This window comes from Sminthopsis crassicaudata, chromosome 1, assembly GCF_048593235.1.
Source record: "Sminthopsis crassicaudata isolate SCR6 chromosome 1, ASM4859323v1, whole genome shotgun sequence".
NCBI lineage: Eukaryota > Metazoa > Chordata > Mammalia > Dasyuromorphia > Dasyuridae > Sminthopsis > Sminthopsis crassicaudata.
The window spans coordinates 16466578-16487377 of record NC_133617.1 but is presented as its reverse complement, the minus strand read 5'-3'; the positions used below and the strand labels follow the sequence as shown (position 1 = coordinate 16487377).

Below are 20800 nucleotides of genomic sequence, written 5' to 3'. Positions count from 1 at the left end.
AGTGCTAAATATTGATTATACATTTTGTCTTTTTCCTATAAAAGGAACACTTTTATTAATGAAGTGTGAATCATTCTTATCCCTAAATTACATCTAGGCCATTTGTGCATTTGCAGGAGAAGTAGGAATATTCAAAAAATTTTCCAATATTCCTAAACAATAATGAATCTTAGTTGTTTGTTTGTTTTAATAATTCCCATGTATAAAATAGGTTTTAAGTCATACTTTAAAAATCACGTATTTCTGTAAGATAAAAAAGTGGTTCCAATTTAAGATTTGTAACTAATAAACAATATCAGAATTGAGATAATAATACAGATAAAGGGGAAAATAGCTTTCTTGGAGCAAGGGGTGCAGAATCACTTTTTGGAAATTTCAACTTTTTTGACATCTAGAAAGTTTTGGAGAGCCAGGATGATTTCCCTCCCCCATTTTCTCATAAGAAATCAGTTGAATATTATATTATGCTAGGCTTAATTTTGAATTTCTAAAGCAAACAAACAAATTTCTTATATGGTGAAATTTAAAGAATATTATTCTGACTCCAAATGGGCCTGATTTTTTTATTTGCTTTAGTTTCCAGTTTAATTTTTTGGTTTTGATGATTTGTTTTAAATATTTTAGTGTTTTTAGCTGGATTCCAAAAAAGTTAAATTGTCTAAAAAACAAAAAATGCATTTTTATGGAACCAAATCATACTTAATGAAATTATGATTACAAACTTTTGAGTACTCAAGCCTTTAGAAGTTGCTGTTCAAAAGTACTGTCTACCAGATTTAATCTAATTTAAAATTTTATTTGATTTAGGATGTGGAGATAGATATTGAATTGGCTCCTGGAGATCAGACTAGCACACCTAAAACCAAAGAACTTTCGGAAAAAGACATTGGTAATCAATTGCACATGTTGACCAACAGACATGATAAATTCCTTGACTCTCTTCGGGAAGTTAAGGTTTGTATATTGAAATAGTGACTTCTTATCTGAAAAGCCTATAAAATTCTAAAGTAATATCCCATTATAAAACTGATCTTTCTTTCATATCACATTTCACTTGCTTAATTCACTCTTGCAGTCCTGGAAAACTCTCCAAGTAATCATCTTATTTAAGAAGTTATATTGTCTGTTTAATGGGAGGAGAGAACAGACTCTAAAAAGACAGGTTAACTATATCATTTCCTCAATTCCTGTTGCAGAAAATTGAAAAATAGTCTAATAGTAATAATTATTATTATCTAATGAGGTACATATGTGATTTTTAAGTATGAGAAAAAATGATAAATATGGGATAGATCAGTGTACTAAAATTTTTTAATAGCTTCAGTATAAGTTTTGACCTGATGACATTTTAACTGACGAGAGGCATTTATGTTTGCATGTAAAAGGAAAGAATGTGGGGCAGCTAGGTAGCGCAGTGAATAGAGCACCAGCCCTGAAGCCAGGAGGACCTGAGTTCAAATATGACCTCAGATACTAGATACTTCCTAGTTTTGTGTACCCCAAGCAAGTTACTTAACCCCAATTGCCTCAGCAAAAAAAAAAAAAAAAAAAAAAGAAAAAATGTATTCATATCTGTGAATACATTTCTATTACTTATGCTTTTTTCATATAAAATAAGGGAAATTTTAATTATGGAATTTCAGAATTGGAAGGAACCTTAAAAACCATCTAATTGAACCTTGGATCAAATGTAAAATCTATTGTTTGGTATTTAAAACTCATGAGAACTTGACCTCTTCTTTTCTTACTTATACTTTCCTCCTCTCTAGACACTCCTAAGATCCAAGTATTTTGGAATTCTTGGCAGTTCCTCAAACGTAACATTCTTACCTCTTGTCTCTTATACCTAGAATATTATACTTGCCTCTCACTTTACTCTTAGTTTTCCTGACTTCCTTCAAAAATCACATAAAAGTACATATTTTCTCAATTTCTCTTTTACCCCCTGACTGCTAATGACTCCCTTTTCAGATTATCATAATCTCTTCTTTAAATTTCATCTGTTATTTATCTTATTTACAGTCTCCCCTATTAGAATAACAGTTCTTAACCATGAGCTTTTTTTTTTTTTTTTTTTTTTTTTTTTTTTTCCTGAAGCAATTGGGGTTAAGTGACTTTCCCGGGGTCACACAGCTAGGACATGTTAAGTGTCTGAGATCAGATTTGAAGTCAGTTCCTCCTGACTTCAGGGCTGGTGCTCTATCCACTGCGCCACCTAGCTGCCTATCTATGAGCTTTTTAAAAAAAAATTCTGGTAATTGTTATTTTAGTTTAATTAGTTTTTTTGTAATCTTAGGTATTTTATGCATTTAAAAGCATTTTTCCAAAAAGGAGTGCATAGACTGCCCAAAAGGTCCACTGTCTTTTTGAGTGTAGTAATTATTTTTGCCTGTGTGGAGGGGCGTGTGTCTCCACACATGTATGTATATCTGCCACTTATAAATGTTTGTGGATTGATACCATGTAACTTTTTTTAAAATTAATATTATCACCAGGATAAAGTATATTGGAAAAAATTTTTTTCTTTCTATTTTCCAAATTTCTTTTTGTATTTTTCAGCATGAATATTTACTGTGGTAAATGAAATAGGATTTGTGGGATTTTTGTGGTCAAATATGTTCATTACCTTGTGGTTAATTTGGTGATGAGCCTCCTTTCTTATGTTAGCTAAATTTGACTGACAAATGAGAGACATTGCCTTTCATTTTAGTGTTAGACTTGCCAGCATTTGAGTTTTTCCAACATAGATTTTGAATCAGAAGTGAAAATAGGAGAGAACGTATGATAAAACATTTAAAATGAGTTTAAAAGAAATAGTTTTTAAAAATATACATGTGCTATGTGTATATTAAAGAATATAATAGATACATTAATATATATTAAAACTTATTTAAACTTATTAGTAATAGAAGGAAGATTTCTGTGTTGGAATCATTTTATATAAATTAAGTCAAATTGATTTTGTTTGATTTCATTATATTCACTGTTGGAAACATGATAATTTCATTACATTTTGTAGATTAAAAAAATACATTTTGAGACAGATTGTGGTTCCCCCCTCCCCCCCAGGCTGGGGTTAAGTGACTTACCCAGGGTCACACAGCTAGGAGGTGTTAAGTGTCTGAGGCCAAATTTGAACTCCGGTCCTCCTGACTTCAGGGCTGGTGCTCTATCCACTGCGCCACCTAGTGGCCTCAAGACAGATTGTGTTTTAATAGCATAAAAGTTTGTGGTATTCGCTAGTCTACATAATATAAACCGATGACCAACTGAGCTGATTGTTGTTGTTCTTTTTTCCATCTGTAGACTGGTGCATTGCTCAGTGCCTTTGTTCAACTGTGTCATATTTCTACGACATTAGCAGAAAAGACCTGGATCCAGCTTTTTGCAAGACTGTGGAAAATTCTCTCAGATCGACAACAACATGTGAGGTTTTTTTAAGAAAATACTTTAATATTGGTATTTCCAAATGATATAACTTTAATTCTTGTTGTTTTAAAATTTTATTTTCTTCAGTGTTCATATTTTTATTATCCCTTACAGTTAAAAAAAGAATCTTGGTAGATTTTATTTTAAAAACAAAACGAGCCAATAGATCTTGGCAGTGGAGCAAATGATTGAAAATATTACTGGGTTTTGTGAAAGAAGAGATATTGACATTATGTTGATTTTGAGGGGAGGTCTGTAAATGTTTTTATTTCAGGCTCTTGCAGGTGAAATAAGCCCATTCTTGTGCAGTGGTAGTCACCAAGTTCAAAGGGATTGCCAGCCAAGTGCTCTAAACTGTTTTGTGGAAGCCATGTCACAGTGTGTTCCTCCAATTCCTATCAGACCCTGTGTGCTGAAATACTTGGGAAAAACCCATAATCTTTGGTTCCGTTCTACATTAATGCTAGAGCATCAGGCTTTTGAAAAAGGTCTGAGTCTTCAAATTAAACCCAAACAGACAACTGAATTTTATGAACAGGAGAGTATAACTCCACCTCAACAAGTAAGTAACCTCCTTTTTTCATTAGATATTCATAGTTTAAACAAACTAAATTTCTAAAATTGATTTAATTTTAAATTGTCTTGAAATTGCACTATTTAAAAAAGTGTTCTCACCAAAACACATAGCCTTTTAGCTATATTGATTAGTTGATTTGTTTTCAGGAAATTTTAGATTCCCTTGCTGAACTTTATTCTCTGTTACAAGAGGAAGATATGTGGGCAGGTTTATGGCAAAAGCGCTGTAAATTTCCTGAGACAGCAACAGCTATAGCATATGAGCAGCATGGATTCTTTGAGCAGGTAATCATTATTTAACAGAATTAATATTTTGTAGCTGATAAGTGATGTGTGTGCATAAGATATTTATTTTAAAAGTAAGAGAACATGTAAATTTTGGGATTTTTTATTTTAATAAATTCAAATTACTATACAAAAAGTACATTGAAAAGGATCCTTTTAATGGAATTTTGATGTTAGAAGAATACCACATTATAGAATGAGTTCTTTTAAAGTATAATGCTCTTTACTGTGATCAGTCACTGACCTAGAAATAATTTTGTCTGAAATCCTTTCTTGTATTGAAACACAAGAAATTCTAGTAGGAATAATTTTGATTTTATTTTTACTTGCATATTTATATTTATTTACCTAAGATTTGAGTATAAAACTATTATAATGTATTCCAGACAAGCAGTTTTGTGCTTTCACATAACATTTATCAAGTTCTTACTCTATGCCAGGAACTTGCTAATTACTAGAGATAGAAAGAAAGGCAAACACAAAATAATAACAATCCCTACTCCTAAGAGTTCAGAGTTAACATTATAACGAGGTACAAGCCAGATATATACTAAATAAATTAGAGATGATCTCAAAGAGAAATCACTAAATAAAGATTAAGGAAAATTAGGAAAGACTTTGTGCTGAAAGGGACTTTAGCTGAGATTCGAGGGTAGTTAGGAGGCCTAGATGAAGGATTGTGTTCAGAAAAGGGCCAGCCATGAAAGTACTTGGATCGTTTTGTGGAAGGAATAGCAAGGAGACCATTGGATCACTGGATCACAGAATATATGGCAGGGAGAGGGATGAGTCATCAGATGCAGGTTGGAAAAAAGGATAATAAGAAAGGTAATAAGTTGGGGCTAGATTATGAAGGGCTTCTAAAGCCTAATAAATGATTTTGTATTTGGTCCTAGAGATGGAAGAGTCACTGGAGTTTTGAATACAATGGTAAGATGGTCAAGACTTGTATTTTAGGTAGATCAGTGTGACAGCTGAGAAGAGAGACTGGAGACAGGGAGCCCTGCCTAGTCTCTTGCAGTAGTTCAGGTGTGAGGTGAAACGGATCTGTACCAGGATAGTGGCAGAGGCAGAGTAGAGAAGTGGGAATTTTTGAGAGCTCCTACAAAGGTTGAATTGACAGGAATTGATAAGAGATTGGATATGGGAGGGATGAGAGTGAATAGTTGAGAATAATATTCAGTTTGTGAGCCTAGATAATAGGGTGACTGGTGGTACATTCAGCAATAATAGGGAAATTTAGAGCAAAGAGGAAGAAGGGGGAATTTTGGAGGAAAGATACTTCATTTCTGGATATGATTTAATTTAAGATGTTTACAATGCAAAACTTTTTAAAAAAGTAGTTGGAGATATGAGATTGGACAACAAAGGAGATATTAAGGCTGGACAAGTTGATCTGAAAGTCGGCTCATTAAGAGAGAGTTGAAACCATAGAAGCTGATGAAATCATCTAGTGAAATGATATTGAGGAGATGGAGGGTGGATGAAAGGCAGAGTCTTGGGGGGGACCCCCTACTTTTAGCATTGGTAGGGATGGTGATGAAGATGAAGATCCAACAAAGAATGCAGACAAGATAGATAGGAAGAGAACCAGGAGAGAGTAGTATCAAGAAAATTTCTTCCAGAAGTGCTCAAGATTCCCTAATATAACAGTGTAAGGAATTTAATTAGAAAATTTTGTCCTCTGTCATTGAAATAAAATAGAAAACTTTGCTAATTTATTTTTGCTTTTCTCTTGTGTTCCAGTGGAAAGTTAAATACTCTCTTGTTCTTTCTCTGTCCATACTTATATTCTCTTGGAGATTTTCTATGAAAAGTGATTTGAAAAGAGAGGCCCTACATTAATAAGAAAAAAGGAGGAAAGCCATGTTTTTGGTACTCCAGAATAACCGAGTTAACTTATGTTAAAAAGTCTTAAGTCTTTCTAATCTTATTCAGATCTTTGGAATTAGGTCACATAATAAAACTAATAGGAACTCTTTTTTTTTTTTTTCTTTCTTTTTTTAGGCACAAGAATCATATGAAAAAGCAATGGAAAAGGCCAAAAAAGAACATGAGAGAAATAATGCATCTCCTGCTATCTTCCCAGAATATCAGCTTTGGGAAGATCATTGGATTCGGTAAGTCTCTGAGTTTGGTGTCATTCAACAATTTCATTCCTTAAAAGTACTAGCTCTTATTAGTCAAATTATTGAGCTCTTACTCTGTGTCAGGGTCTGTAATAAGTACTAAATATAGAAAGAAAAAGCCAAAATTCCAAGACTTGTGATAGAAAGTGCCATATGCTTCCAGAGAGAGAGAACTATGGAGCCTGAATGTGGGTCAAAGAATAATTTTGTAATTGTTTGCTTGTGTTATTTTTCTTTTGTATTTTTTCTTTTGTTCTTAATTTTCTTGTGCAGCATGACAAATAAGGAATGTTTAGAAGAATTGCACATGTTTAACTTACATCAGATTGTTGTCTTGGGGAGCGGGGGAAGAGAGAGAAATTTAGAACACAAGGTTTTGCAAAGGTGAATGTTGGAAACTATCTTGGCATGTTGGAAAAATAAAATACCAATAAAAAGAAAAGAAAGAAAAAGTCCCAAAAGGCTTTGTCCTCAAGGAGTTTACTGTTCTTATAGAGGAGATGACTTATATATAGATAGATATGTAAATGACATAGACAGAATAACTGAAAAGTAGCCATAGGAAGCTAGAGTGAAAAGCCTTTTGCAGAAAGTGGCATTTGAGGTGAGTCTTGAAGGAAAGAGGGATTCTAAGAAGAGGAGGGAAAAAAACATTTCAGAGTTGGAAGGCAGGCAGTACAAAGTTGCAAGAAATGAGTTTCTTGTGAGGAATAATGAAAAGGTGTAGCTATAATGTAAAATATGTAGAGGAGTGATTTGTATGACAATGGGAAATATAAGAAGGAACCATGTTTTGAAGTTCTATATTTGACAAATGGAAGAGTTAATTTTTGATCCTAAAAATAATGAGCTTATTGATACTTCTTCCCCCCCCTCCCCCCAGTTATGAGGAAGGATGACTTTTGAGTTTAGTAAAGGATAGATGAGATTTGGATTAACAGCTAATGCATATAGTATGTTCTAATGAGGATTTTTAAGAATGGGGGAGAATTTGGTATGTTTGAAGACAGCAAAGAAGAAAGTAGTAAATAAGGAGAAATTGAACATTAGTGAGAATATAAGAGATTATAATAGGTAGAATCTGCTGTACAATTTGGCTTTCTGTCAGCTATGACAGATTATTGACAAAAGGAAGTTTGTTAATTATGGGGGGGAAACGATGAGGTCGCAATGGAAAAGGCAGGCAGGTATGTGTGGAGGGGAGCACTTTAGTGTTAAGGTTGAGGTGAATGGGAATGAGGAAGCAGGTGGTTGAATTCAAGAGTGTAGGTAGTTGCTCTTAAGTAGCCAAGGTTCAGAATAAATTGTATAGAGTATTGGAATAGTCTTTTTCTTGTGGGGGAATGAGTCCAGAAAAAGTATCAGTGGATAGGAAGAAAGCAGGGGATTAGTAAATTCTGCCCAATCTGTAGGCAGGTCCTGGCAGGCACAAGCAGGAAAAATTGAAAATGAAAATTGTTAAATTCTAAATTGGACTGGCTAATCCTTGGAATGGACTATATAAGGAACATGGGGAGAAACTCCCTAAATCCATTCTAACTACCTTTTGGATAATTTGTGTTTTAGACAATTCAAAGTATAACTTATAAGTTTGTTCATAAACTATTCTTGGTATCATTCAGGATATCATCAGGATATCTCGTATTTTGTGGGAAATAGATTTATTTTCAAAAGGTTTAGAAAAATGTATTTATGGTTGGTAGGTACTTAACTCTAATAAGGAAAGTCTATTTGTTTTTGTAGTGTTTTCCTCTTTGAATTCTTTTTGCTACTACTACCCTTCTTCCACCACCCACTCATCCCAGCTTTGGAAAGTATATGAAATAATTAATTTTTTTTTTTTTTTTAAATATTGATTGAGTTGGTTTGTAAAATTAATAGAATCATTTAAATTTTTTTTTTTTTTTTATAGCTGCTCTAAAGAGTTGAATCAGTGGGAAGCTTTGACAGAATATGGCCAGTCAAAAGGGCATATAAATCCTTATCTTGTGCTGGAGTGTGCTTGGAGAGTATCCAACTGGACGGCAATGAAGGAAGCATTGGTTCAGGTGAGATGTTGTTCTTCTTGCTTTCTTTTGCCTCTCTTTAGAACAAGGGTGGGAAACTTTATTTTCTGCCAAGGGCCATTTGCATATTTATATCATTGGTGGGCCATACAAAATTATCAACTTAAAAACTCAGGCAATGGGAGGTTGTTTTACTTAGTTTTCAGTTCTTTGTTCCCTGCAAATGCTTTGGTGGGGTCACACCAAATGATTTTGTGGGCTTTATATGGAACATGAACTGCACATTCCCTGTGCCTATCTTAGAAGGTAAAAGGTCTGATCCTGCAGAGATCGACTAAGAAAGAACTATATTATAGTTCTCTCCTTTCTTTCTTTCTTCCTTTCTTTCTTTCTTTCTTTCTTTCTTTCTTTCTTTCTTTCTTTCTTTCTTTCTTTCTTTCTTTCTTTCTTTCTTTCTTTCTTTCTTTCTTTCTTTCTTTCTTTCTTTCTTTCTTTCTTTCTTTCTTTCTTTCTTTCTTTCTTTCTTTCTTCCTTTCTTTCTTTCTTCCTTTCTTTCTTCCTTTCTTTCTTCCTTTCTTTCTTCCTTTCTTTCTTTCTTTCTTTCTTTCTTTCTTTCTTTCTTTCTTTCTTTCTTTCTTTCTTTCTTTCTTTCTTTCTTTCTTTCTTTCTTTCTTTCTTTCTTTCTTTCTTTCTTTCTTTCTTTCTTTCTTTCTTTCTTTCTTTCTTTTTAATATGAAATTACTATATTAGAGAATGTAGCTGATATCATCTCTCAGGGTTTTTTATAAGGCATCTGGTAAAATTTTTTAAGTTGTCATTGTGAATAAGATGACAAGTGGTAGATTAGATGATAGTATAGATAGTATACTCATAATTGATTTACTGACTGAAGTGTCAGTGATTGTCAGCCATAATCATCTATCCTCTCCAATCTTCAGTGTCTAATGACTCCTAATTTTTCTCTTAAATAAATCAGTTCTGCAGTGGGACAAGGGTGGGGGGTGAAAGGGAAGACTCAGTAGATTGTAGAATTTTCCTCCCTTCTTCCTTCCCTCTCTTCCTCCCTTCCTGCCACATTTTTAAATATTAGCTTTTTATTTTAAAAATACATGCAAAGATAGTTTCCAACATTCACCTTTGTAAAATCTTGTGTTCCAATTTTTTTCCCACTCTTTCAATCCTCTCCCCTTGACAGCATGTAATCCAATGTAGGTTTTAAAACATGTGCAATTCTTTTAAAATATATTTCCACGTTTATCATGCTGTACAAGAAAAATCAAATCACAAAGGGAAAAAAAAATGAGAAAGGGGAAAAAAAGAAAAAAAAAAAAGGTGAAGATATGTTGTGATTCACATTCAGTCTCCACAATCCTCTCTCTGGAGGCAGATGGCTCTCTTCATCATAAGTCTATTGAAAGGGACCTGAATCATTTCATTGTTGAAGAGAGTCACGTCCATCAGAATTGATCATCATATAATCATATGTTATTGCTGTATATAATGATCTCCTGGTTCTGCTCACTTCACTTAGCATCAGTTCATATAAGTCTTTCCAGGCCTCTCTGAAATCATCCTGCTGGTCATTTCTTATAGAACAATAATATTCCATAATATTCATATACCCTAATTTATTGAGCCATTCTCCAACTGATGGGCATCCATTCAGTTTTTAGGTCCTTGCCACTATTAGGGCTGCTACAAACATTTTTGTACAGATCCTGCCATTTTCTTAACTATTATATCTCTTCTCCTTTTCTCACCTATATCCCTAGGAAAAGCTGTTTATTTTTGTTGCCTCTGTTTCCTTTCTTTGCTCTCAGTTCTCAGTCTTTGTAATCTGGTTTCAATTCTTCATTATTCAATTGATGTTCCTCTCTCTGTGGTGGTCAAGAACCAGGGACCTTTTCTCAATACTCATTTTTCTTGACCTTTCTGCACTTACATACGTTCTGTCCTGGATATCCTGGTGTCTTCTGGCCATTCCTCCCTGTTGACTCTCTCTTAGTCTCAATTGAGGATCATCAACAATAATCTGGGATTGTTGCTCAAAGCTCTATTTTGGGCTAGTTCTCCTTCCTCCTCTTCCCCCTTTTTTAAAGTCCTTGCTCTTGGTGACCTTATCATCTCTCCATGGTTTTAATTATCATCTCTATGCAGGTAGCTCCCAGGTATCAATTCTTCAAGCTCCAGTCCTGTATTCTCAACTATTTGTTGTATGTTTAAAATTGAATGTACCAGAAGTATCTCAGACTCAAAATGTTCAAAATAGAACCTTCTATCTCTCCCCTCACCTTCACTTACCACTCTGATATCTGCTTGTCCTCTGAATTTGCCTAATACTTTTTTGGGGGGTATCCCTCATTCTTTTAATCACCCACATTTGCAATTTTTTTTTTTCATTTGCCAAATACTGTTTTTTCATCTTGATATCTTTTGCTTTAGTTCTCTGTTAATGCACTCCCAGGACTTTATCACTTTTTATCTGGATTATTGTGGTAATCATCTAATGCCTTCTTCCTCAGGTCTTTCCTCACTCTAATCCATATTTGTTTTAGTTGTCTAATTGTATATATCTGACCAAGTCATTCCCTTCCTTACTAAACTCCACTTTCTTCTAAGTTAAGTTTAGGGTCAAATTTAAACTGGACATTCAAAACTTTTCACAACTTAACTATTTCCTACTTTGGCCGTCTTCTTTCCCATTATTCCCTTTATGCACATTGGTCCACCTGTGCTAGTATAACTTTCTCATCCAGGACTCTTAACTTTCTCATTTTCCTTAGTTGTAAATGATGGGATTGGATTTTTTTTCCAACTCTTATGCCGGGAAGACATTGCCTTTGAGAAGCCTTGATTTACTTCAGAACTCAGTTCAAGCACCACTTTCTACTTGAAGACTTTCTCCCTCTCTTCAAATGCTAGTACCTTCCTCTCAAAATTAACCTTGTTCTTATTTTGTGTATTGATATTGAGGTCTTTCTTTCCTCTTACTTGACTTTTTATAAGGACTAGGATTTTTTCTGCTATTTTCTTTGGATCTTTAATGCTTATTTGCCAGTCTTTTTATTTTGTAGTACCTAACAAAAGTAGGAGCTTACTGCACGATTAATACACATTAACGAATTGTGTTTGAGAGAGAGAGTTACAGATAAAATCCAGGATAATTAAAGGGCTCAAAACTATTCCATATGAGAATTGATTGAAGGAATTGGGGACAAATAGAGAAGACTTAGTTGGATCACAACTACATTGTAATATGCAATTATTTGAAGGTATGTCATTTGGAAGGGGAATTAGTCTTATTTTGTTTGATCTTAGAAAGTAGAACTGGATAGTGGGTGGAAAATAGGGAAAAGTTGAGTTCAGTTCAACTAATGAAAATCTTCTCTACACTTAAAGCTGTCCCAAAAGGAAAGAAACTGATATGAGGTTGTTCTTCAAACAGACATTAGTTAATAATCATTTGTCAGAGATGTTACAACCAGAGTTTTGTGGTTTAATGGGAGTTTGTACTAGATGGTTTCTTAGGTCCCTTTATGACTTATTCTGCAAGCTATTATGTTATTCCTCTGTCCATTACTAATGATATCAACAAAAGCCCAAAATGTCTCTCTGAAATACTACGTTGATTTAGAACATAGCCAGGCATTTTGATTATCAAAATTAAATACGTCTTTTAAGAAGCAGGGATTTTTCTCCCATCTAATTGATTGTCTCTAATCCTTTCCAAAGAATTAAAATTGTAAGTTAGTTGATAATTACCTAGCTAAAAAACCTGGACTATGGAAAATGTGAGAAATAAGAGATTTATGGTTCTTTTAACTTCTATATGTAGGAAAAGTTAAAAGAGCAGATTTCAGTAGATTTTGACACAAAAAATTCTGCAACTTCAAAGTAAAAATGAATATGAGTTGTATTAATATAGTTCTCTTCAGGAAAGTAGATTATGTAGAAAAGAAATGATTATAAGATAAAGTTAATGAGGAGCTGCATTGGTAACATATTTAATCTTTTCTTCATTACCCAGTAGTTTTCACAAAGCAATAATTCTGTATTTTATTGGACAGTAGAACAAATTTAGGGGTTAAAAATAGTAGTTTTTTCTTTGCCTTTTGGTGGCAGCATGAATGTAGTGGATCAACAGGAGGCCAGAATCACAAAGGTGTTAACTTTTTATTAAAATACTAGAACTAGGACAGCCTCCTAACACACAGTCACTTCTTTGATTTCACTGATGCCTAACAAAAAATAATTTTTTATAAAAAGTGTTTAAGTTTTATGGTGGCAAAATATGACTTAACAGTTGGGATAGAGGATGTAATTAAAAGAAATGTGTACATTATTTTTAAAAAGCCAATTTATTATGAACACTCATAGGATGCCATCATTTATCTTCTATGTTGGTTTTGCATATGACTTGTGGAAAAGGGCAAGAAAGACATGATTATGCATTCAGTTTAAATTTTATTTACCCTGCATAAAGAGTGATTCTAATGAACTTATTAGTCATACCAATAGACATCAACTTTAGGCCTGAGCTTTTCACAGCAAAGTTTATTGAGGCAAAAAACTAAAATGTATGGTATTGACACCAAGACTACAGACTTTTAGAAGAACTAAGCAGTGAAACACTGGACTGAGCACACAATCACAAAACAACCTCCTTGATCTCTTAATTTCATAAAAATGATTGATGAGTGAGCTGACATACTAAAGCTGTTAATATCTTTCATTAGGAATATTTATACAGAGAAAGAGAGTGGAAAAAAATCCTGCTACCTATCAGGCAGGTAAATGTTAACGATGATTTATATATTCTTTTCCATAATGTTAATTCATGTGTTTGGGTTGTTATGCCATCTTTGGAGGGTTTTGATTCTTAAATCATGCCAAAGTAATTGCTTTTTTTATAGGTTACATTTATTTTTAGTATGTTATGTGTTTCCAGTTTAAATCACTTAACAGCTCACTTAACTTTATATAGCTAAAGAAACAGTTTGGAGTTTGGAGATTTTTTAGGAAGAAGGATGTACATCTAACATCTATCTTCTAGTTTTGCAAAAGAATAAACTTTGGTCAGCTTTACATGGGAATTGTTAATTCTTTGATTTCTTTATTTGTGAGCAACACTTCTAAACCTCAAGAGACAAAATTATATTCTTCAGATAACTTCCATCTGATGCCACATCAGTTAGTATAAAACAGTGCTTTTTTTCCCCTTAACTTTCCCAAGTTACAGATAAAAACAAAATTTTTTTCTGATTGTACATGTACCTTCATATTTTTTCTTTACACATTTCCTTATGAATCATGTTGAGAGAAAAATAAGAACAAAAGGAAAACCAAGAGGGAAACAAAAATCAGAAGAAAAAGGGGGGAAAAAGTGGACATAGCATATGTTGATTTACATTCAGTCTCCATACTTCTCTTTCTGGAGGCAGATAGTGTTTTCCTTCCAGAGATATTAGATTGCCTTGGGTCACTGAATGGCTGAGAAGAACCAAGTTTTTCATACTTAGTCATTGTATAATCTTGCTGTTACTGTGTATAATGTATTTTTGATTCTGTTTGTTTTGCTCAGCATCAGTTTGTGTTAAGTCTGTTTGCCTATACAAATGCAATCATTGATTTTATATTGAGTTAAAACTGACAATAGGCAGAAGCATAGTTTACAAAATTGCAGGTGCTAATGCTTTGGATGGGATGGGGCAGGTTCTAGGATAGTAAAAAACAGAGGATTACCACTTCGTGTTTCCAGAATTTCCTTATTTATCAGGACTTTTCTGAAATGTCCTTTAATATTTTATAGAGGGAAGTAAAGAAAACATTTTATTATTTTCATCTTTTTTTTTCTTTTCTACTGACTCTTAATTAACCACTTTCATCATATATAAAGGAAATGCCATGATATATTATGAGTCCATTATTCTATCAGTTACACTATCATAGTGAGCTTGATTATATTTATTCCTAACTGCTATCTGCAGTTAATGATAGATATTTTTTCCTAATTTGGATAGATTGTTTTGATTTGATTCCTGTCTTAAAGCTGTGTATCCAGATTTAAAATAATTTATCATCATTTGATATTATTGGGCTTAAAAGGCTGTTATCCACTAGAGGAGAATAACTTTTAAACTTGTTTATTTTCTAAGTTGGGCTATAAAAATCGTTTTGATAGACATCTAGCATGTAATAAGAACCTCTTGTGCTTAATAAATTCTGTATTGTTGTCAGTTTTTAATTCTCTGTCATAGTCCCATCAGAGAATTTTTAAAACTTCTTTCCCCTTTCTCCCTTTCAGTTGAGAATTTTATTTTATCCTTTCCTGAGAAAAAATACCTTTCATAGTGATCTTCCTTTTTTCTACATATCAAATCTTGGCATCATCCCCTTATTCTTCATTCTTTCATTCCAATCTCTGATGAAGAGATGACCCTTCTCATCAAAGCCCACTCCTTTCTAATAGACCCTTGATTTCATTCCCTGTTTTTTTCATCAAATTATTCGCCAGAATTATCCCCCTTGTCTCACCCACCACTCCATATTCACTTTTTCTTTTTCATCCTGTTGCTTACAAACATTCTCAAGTCTTCCTTCCCAAGTGTTGGGAAAACCAAATTATACCCAGCCATTCCTTCAAACTATTGTTTTATATGTCCCTGGTTTTACATACCTTGAAAATTAATGTATGGCTTAATAGAAGACAGCTGGATTCTATCTGCTTCTGCATTCAGTCTTTTTCATTGTTTTAATTAAAATAATTATGGAAAAAAAAAAAACTCTTGACCTCTACCAGATATATAATTGGAAAAGGGAAGAGCATTTTAACAGGAAAGTAAAATATTACTTAGGAAAATAAGTTTGATTTCAGAGTTTACCTTCTCCCCCCCCCAAAAAAAAAAAAAAAAAGTCAGAGAACATAGGGCTCCTCTGGTACTTTTGAGAACCATTGCTTTAAAGCAGTTGAGCTGGGTTTTAAAGTATGCGTTACCCATTCAATAGATGGAAAGAAAGAAATATAGATATTTAAGGCATAAGCAACAGTATGAGAAAAAGATGCAAAAGCATATTCAGTAAAGAAAGCATAATCTATGTGTTGGGGACTAGTATGTCAAGACACAGAAAGTACGGTAACACCAGAGCACAGAGAACCTTGAGGAACAAGCCTCAACTTGATAACTGCTTGGATAGGAAGAGAAAAACATTGGATATAAAAGTTAAAAGTGTCAGACAATCTACACGAGGATATGGCGTGGGTTTAGCAGTTTTTAAGTGTAAGTTGTTAATGATGGTTCTAGGCAAAGCTGGAAGGAGAGAGGAATGTGCCAGAAACTGTGTAAGCATTTTATATGCATCATCTCATTTAATCCTCACAACAGTCTTGTTGGGTAGGTGCTATTATTATCATTTTACAACTCAGGAAACTGAGGTTTAGTGACTTGCCCATGGTCATCCAATGACCTCCAACTGTTCGAGGTCACACTTGAACTCAGGTCTTCCTGACTCCAGGTCGGGTGCTTTGTATACCTTGTTGCTAGGCACAGGAATCCTGGAGCTTAAGAAAATATGGATAGAAATCTAGTTTTGGGATTCATAGCTAGCTTCTCATCCACCTTCCTTGCCACTGACCCTTCACCCCCTCCCTGCCTTAGTGATTAAGAAAGGGTGATTTTAGCTGGAACTTGAAATCATGAGGAAGAGATGAAAAGAAAGATTCTAGACATGGGGGATTGACTGGAGCTAACAGATGGGAGTGTTTTTTTAAATTTTTTTTTTAATTTTATTTTTTTTTTATTAACAGCAAGAAGGCTCATGCCACTGGATCAGAGAGAAAATTGGTGGGGGGAGCAGGAGGGAGCATGAGCTGAGCTCAAGATATAAAATACTGAAAAGTTTTGTGAGTTGGGAGATCATATAAAAAGGGCTTTGAACACAGAGAATTTTATATTAGATTCTGTAGGTTACAAGGAACCACTGGAGTTGTAGCTTTCTCAGGGTTACAGAGCTTGTGTCTTAGGCAGGATTTGAGTTCACACCTTCCCTTACTCTAAGCCCTGCCCTCTATCCACTAGTTTCCCCATGGATTTCTTAATTGCCAAATCTAATGGCTTCTTCTTAATCCTCATATCTTGATGTTTGTTTACCACTTTTTTTGCTTTATCCTATCTGGCTTTTTGTGATTGTTTTTTTTTTTTTTTTGTTATTGCTGTTGTTCTCCTACCAGTCTTATCATGACGGAATTTCTTTCCCTGGTTCTTTAACTATATCATATCCATTAAGTGTGAATGTTCTCTAAAGCTCTTTACTAAGACCTCTTTTCTATATAATCTTAGTGATCCCAATTGCTTTATGGGGTTCAATTATTTTAATGCAGATGATTATCTATGTAGCTTCAGGTCTTTTCCTGGTTTTGTATCATCCTCTCTGCCTGTTGAATGTTTAGAATTAAATGTTCTGTTTACATTTTAAATCTAACTGTCTGAAAGAGGATTTATTATTTTCTCTATTCCCCTTCCCCCCCAAATTCTAACCTTCTTCTGAATTTAGTTAGGTAGCTGTTTTTTTTTTTTTTTTTTTTTTTAATTAGTGAAAATCCTTCTCACTTTCTTCCCCTTTATCTGCCTGGGGAGAAAGAACATACTACCCAAGTTCTTGACAGAGAAATAAGGGATTTGTACAGATTGAGAGAATTTGGGGGGACATGGTCAATTCAGGAATGTATTTTTCCTAACTATATATAATTTCTTCTATCATCTTCAAATGTATGCTTCTTGTTTTGTTTTGTTTTTTTGCATCTTGAATCCATTATCTTGCTGTCAAAAGGTATATAGGTCTTTTCATAATGAATTGTCTAGAATCATCAGAGTTCATAAGTTTCTCAAAGTTACTTGTCTTTATAAATACTAATTGTTAAGCATAAGGCATTTTTCTTATCTCATTTTGAAGATGACCATTAAAATATGAAGATCTCTATAATGGGGCTGTTTTTGTATTCCAGCAGTTGACCTTGTTAAATGGTCAATCTACATACAGTTTTAAAGGAAAAAGACTGGTTTAATGACTACCTTTGCCTTTTTTTTTTTTTTTCTTACCATTTCTTGTGCCACATAGAGGCCATTTAGTTTTAAGAAGATATTCTTTTGATACTTATTATATGTTGTAATTATATTTAGAAGCACCGTAAGATTACTATCCAAAACACTTATAAAATAATTAGTTGATGGGCAGTTGATGGTAATAATGAGACAAGATCCTGAACTTTGGCCTGAATTCAGGCAGATAAATGACAGTATAGAAAAAAAGATCATTAGTAAAGTTAGAGAAGAGAAACCATCTGGGAATAACTCTGAACCTAGGACAATTCCTTTTAATTTTTCTCTGTCATATACCTTTACATATGGCTATATTTAGGTAACATAATTATTAATTTGGTCCATAGCAGAGCTAAGACCTAAAAGAAAACTTTACCTTTCCTTTCATTGCTGTGACATTGATCAATTAAAAAGTGGTTAGATTGTTTGTAGCTTTTTTCTTTTTTATCTGTAAAATTTAGAAATTCCAGGAAATAAAAACCCTTCATTTTTTTTTTTAGAAAAAAAATTTCCAATTATTCATAAAAAAGCAAATTTTAACATTCATTTAAAAAAATTTATTTTTAAGTTCCAAAGTTTCTTTCTTCCTCTTTACCCATATCTTGAGAAGGCAAATAATTTGATATTGATAAATGAGGGGTCATGCAAAATATATTTCCGTATTAGCCATGTTGTGAAAGAAAACATAACACTCTTCCACCTCCTCCCCAAAAGCCCCCAACAAAAAACCCAAACCCAAAAAAAATAAAATAAAAAGAATGCTTTAATCTTTATTCAGACTAGTTCTTTTTTAGGAGGTGAATGACATTTTTCATTATAAGTTCTTTGAAATTATCATTCACAGTTGATTCTTGCACATTATTGCTATACTGTGTACACTATTTTCCTGGTTTATATTAGTTCATGTGAGTCTTTCCAGGTTTTTCTGAAATGATCATTTCTTATAATATAATAGTACAATTATATACAATTATATATAATAATATACATAATATAAAATAATATAATTACATATAATATATTGCATATAATAATATTCTATCACCATCATATACCATAACTTGTTCGACCATCTACAACTGATGGAACATCCCCTCAAATCTCCAATGCTTTGTCACTACAAAAAGAGCTGTTATAAATATTTTTGAGCAATTAAAAAAAAATCTCTTTGGGATTCAGACCTAGTAGTGATATTTCTGGGTCACATTTTTAATAGCTTTTGGGGCATAATTCCAAATTATTCTTCAGAATGGTTGGATCATTGTACATCTCCACCAACAGTGTATTACTGCTCCTATTTTTCCATCTTCTCCAACATTTGTCATTTTCCTTTTCTGTCATATTAACTTGATAGGTATGAGATATTACATCAGAGTTGTTTTAATTTCATTTCTCTAATCAGTAATGCTTAGAGCATTTTTTCATGATTATAGATTTGATTTCTTCTGAAATCTTGCCTATTCATGTCTTTTGTCTATTTATCAAGTAGGGAATGACTCATATTCTTATAATTTGACACAGTTCTCTATATATTTGAGAAATGAAGTCTTTATCAGAGAAATTTGTTGTAAAATTTTTCCTAAAGATTGATAAATTATGAAACCATTATTATAATTTAATTATTGTAATTTAAAATATTAAATATTACTAGTAACCATGGCCTGGTTAAGACACTTTTCAGTGATTTCTCTTTCCCCTTTAATCTTAATTCCTTGGATAGTTAAAATACATGGGACTATGGACGCTTTGCCCTCTATTAAAATTAGAGGAATTACCTGAATAGATAAACTTTTTTCAATGTTTCTGGAGTGTGTTGTTCTAGTTAATAAGTGGATCATTAGGTAAGGGTTTACAATATACCCAACACTAGGGGACACAAAAGGCCAAAGCAATCTCCATTCTCAAGCAACTTGTGTTCTAATGTAGAAGATTCTAGACTGTTTCCATGTCAGGGACCTTAATGGTAGTCTGGAGGAGCCTCTGATACCTTCTTACAAAAATGTTTCTAAGTATATAAAAGTGAAGTATACAGGATCTTAAAGGAAACCAATTATATTTAAATGTACTTATCAAAAATTATTTTTAAAGTTCATTGACTAAGTCATAATTATGTGTAATATAAGCATTTATAGCATGTAAATATTCGAGTAGATAATTTAACCCTTGAAGTAGAGAGTGGAGAAAATGTTTTTTGTTTGTTTGTTTTTGTTTTTGTTTTTGTTTTTCCTGTTTGTTGAAAATGAGAGAATTTGTTTTTTCTGACAGGCAGTAATTATGATTGTATATAATCTGAGAATTTTCAGCTCTCAATAATTGCATGTTTATTTTAGTTTCAGTCAGCTTTAGTAATGAAATATTTATATTGGACTATAGAGATGAGGCTAAAAATTTATAAGCAATTTCAGTTAATTGATTTCATATAAAACTATTTATTACAGTATTGTTAGTAGGATATATCAGTGTTATTTTATATTTTCCCTTTTTCTAAAGCATTTTTTAAAGCAGATACCACGTTTGTTATTTTGATAATGTTAGGCATATTCTTTATGAGTAGAAAATGCTTTTTAGACATGTTTAAACAAAATATTTAATAATCCACTTAAAAATTAAGTACAAAACCACCATGGACTTTGATGATTTGAACTAATTTTCATTTTTTATTCAGTTATTCGGTTATTGAATACTAATATTCAGTTACTGAATTACATACTTTCATTTACTGAATATTTACATATATATTTCCCTCTCTATGTCTTAATAATATATATTACATAATTATACAATAAAATATGTATGTGTATATTAGCAAGGTTTTCATTAGATTTTTGTATTTAACAACTATTAAAATATTATTTATTGAAATTATTATAGTTATAATAATTATCATTATAAACCTAAAATTGATTCCTTAATTTCTTTATTAATGTTTTTTCTGTCCCATACTTTTAAAAACAAAGCCTGTATTTAGACGAGAAAAATAGTTTAGTTTCTTAAACGGTGGAATAGATTAAAAAAAAAAACTTGAAATTAAATACACTTGTTATTTTTAACAAGTTCTATTATTTTAAGTGATATCAGTCACATTAAGTCAACAGTGGAAGTGCTCTTGCAATACACCTGCTAGATGGTGTTTGGATTGTTATGATTGAGCTATAAAACAATTTAATGTGAAGCACAAAGTGACTTTGTAGGAAGGAACTCTTAGTATGACTTCCTGGTTGGAATTATCTGACCCTTCTTTATAGGATTATAAAAGAACAAGATGAGAATAGCTAAAGTG

General features: G+C 32.7%; 1 protein-coding gene across 13 annotated transcripts in view; it reads left to right on the top strand.

The window, feature by feature from the left end:
• Positions 1-20800, top strand: part of TRRAP (transformation/transcription domain associated protein) — a 141417-nt gene that overhangs the window by 76645 nt on the left and 43972 nt on the right. For all 13 annotated transcript variants that reach the window (XM_074295209.1, XM_074295201.1, XM_074295155.1 and 10 more), the window contains 6 exons: positions 808-954; positions 3307-3426; positions 3704-3991; positions 4153-4290; positions 6298-6410; positions 8332-8467. In XM_074295209.1, coding sequence (XP_074151310.1) covers positions 808-954; positions 3307-3426; positions 3704-3991; positions 4153-4290; positions 6298-6410; positions 8332-8467 — 942 coding nt within the window. The remainder of the gene's footprint in view (positions 1-807; positions 955-3306; positions 3427-3703; positions 3992-4152; positions 4291-6297; positions 6411-8331; positions 8468-20800) is intronic.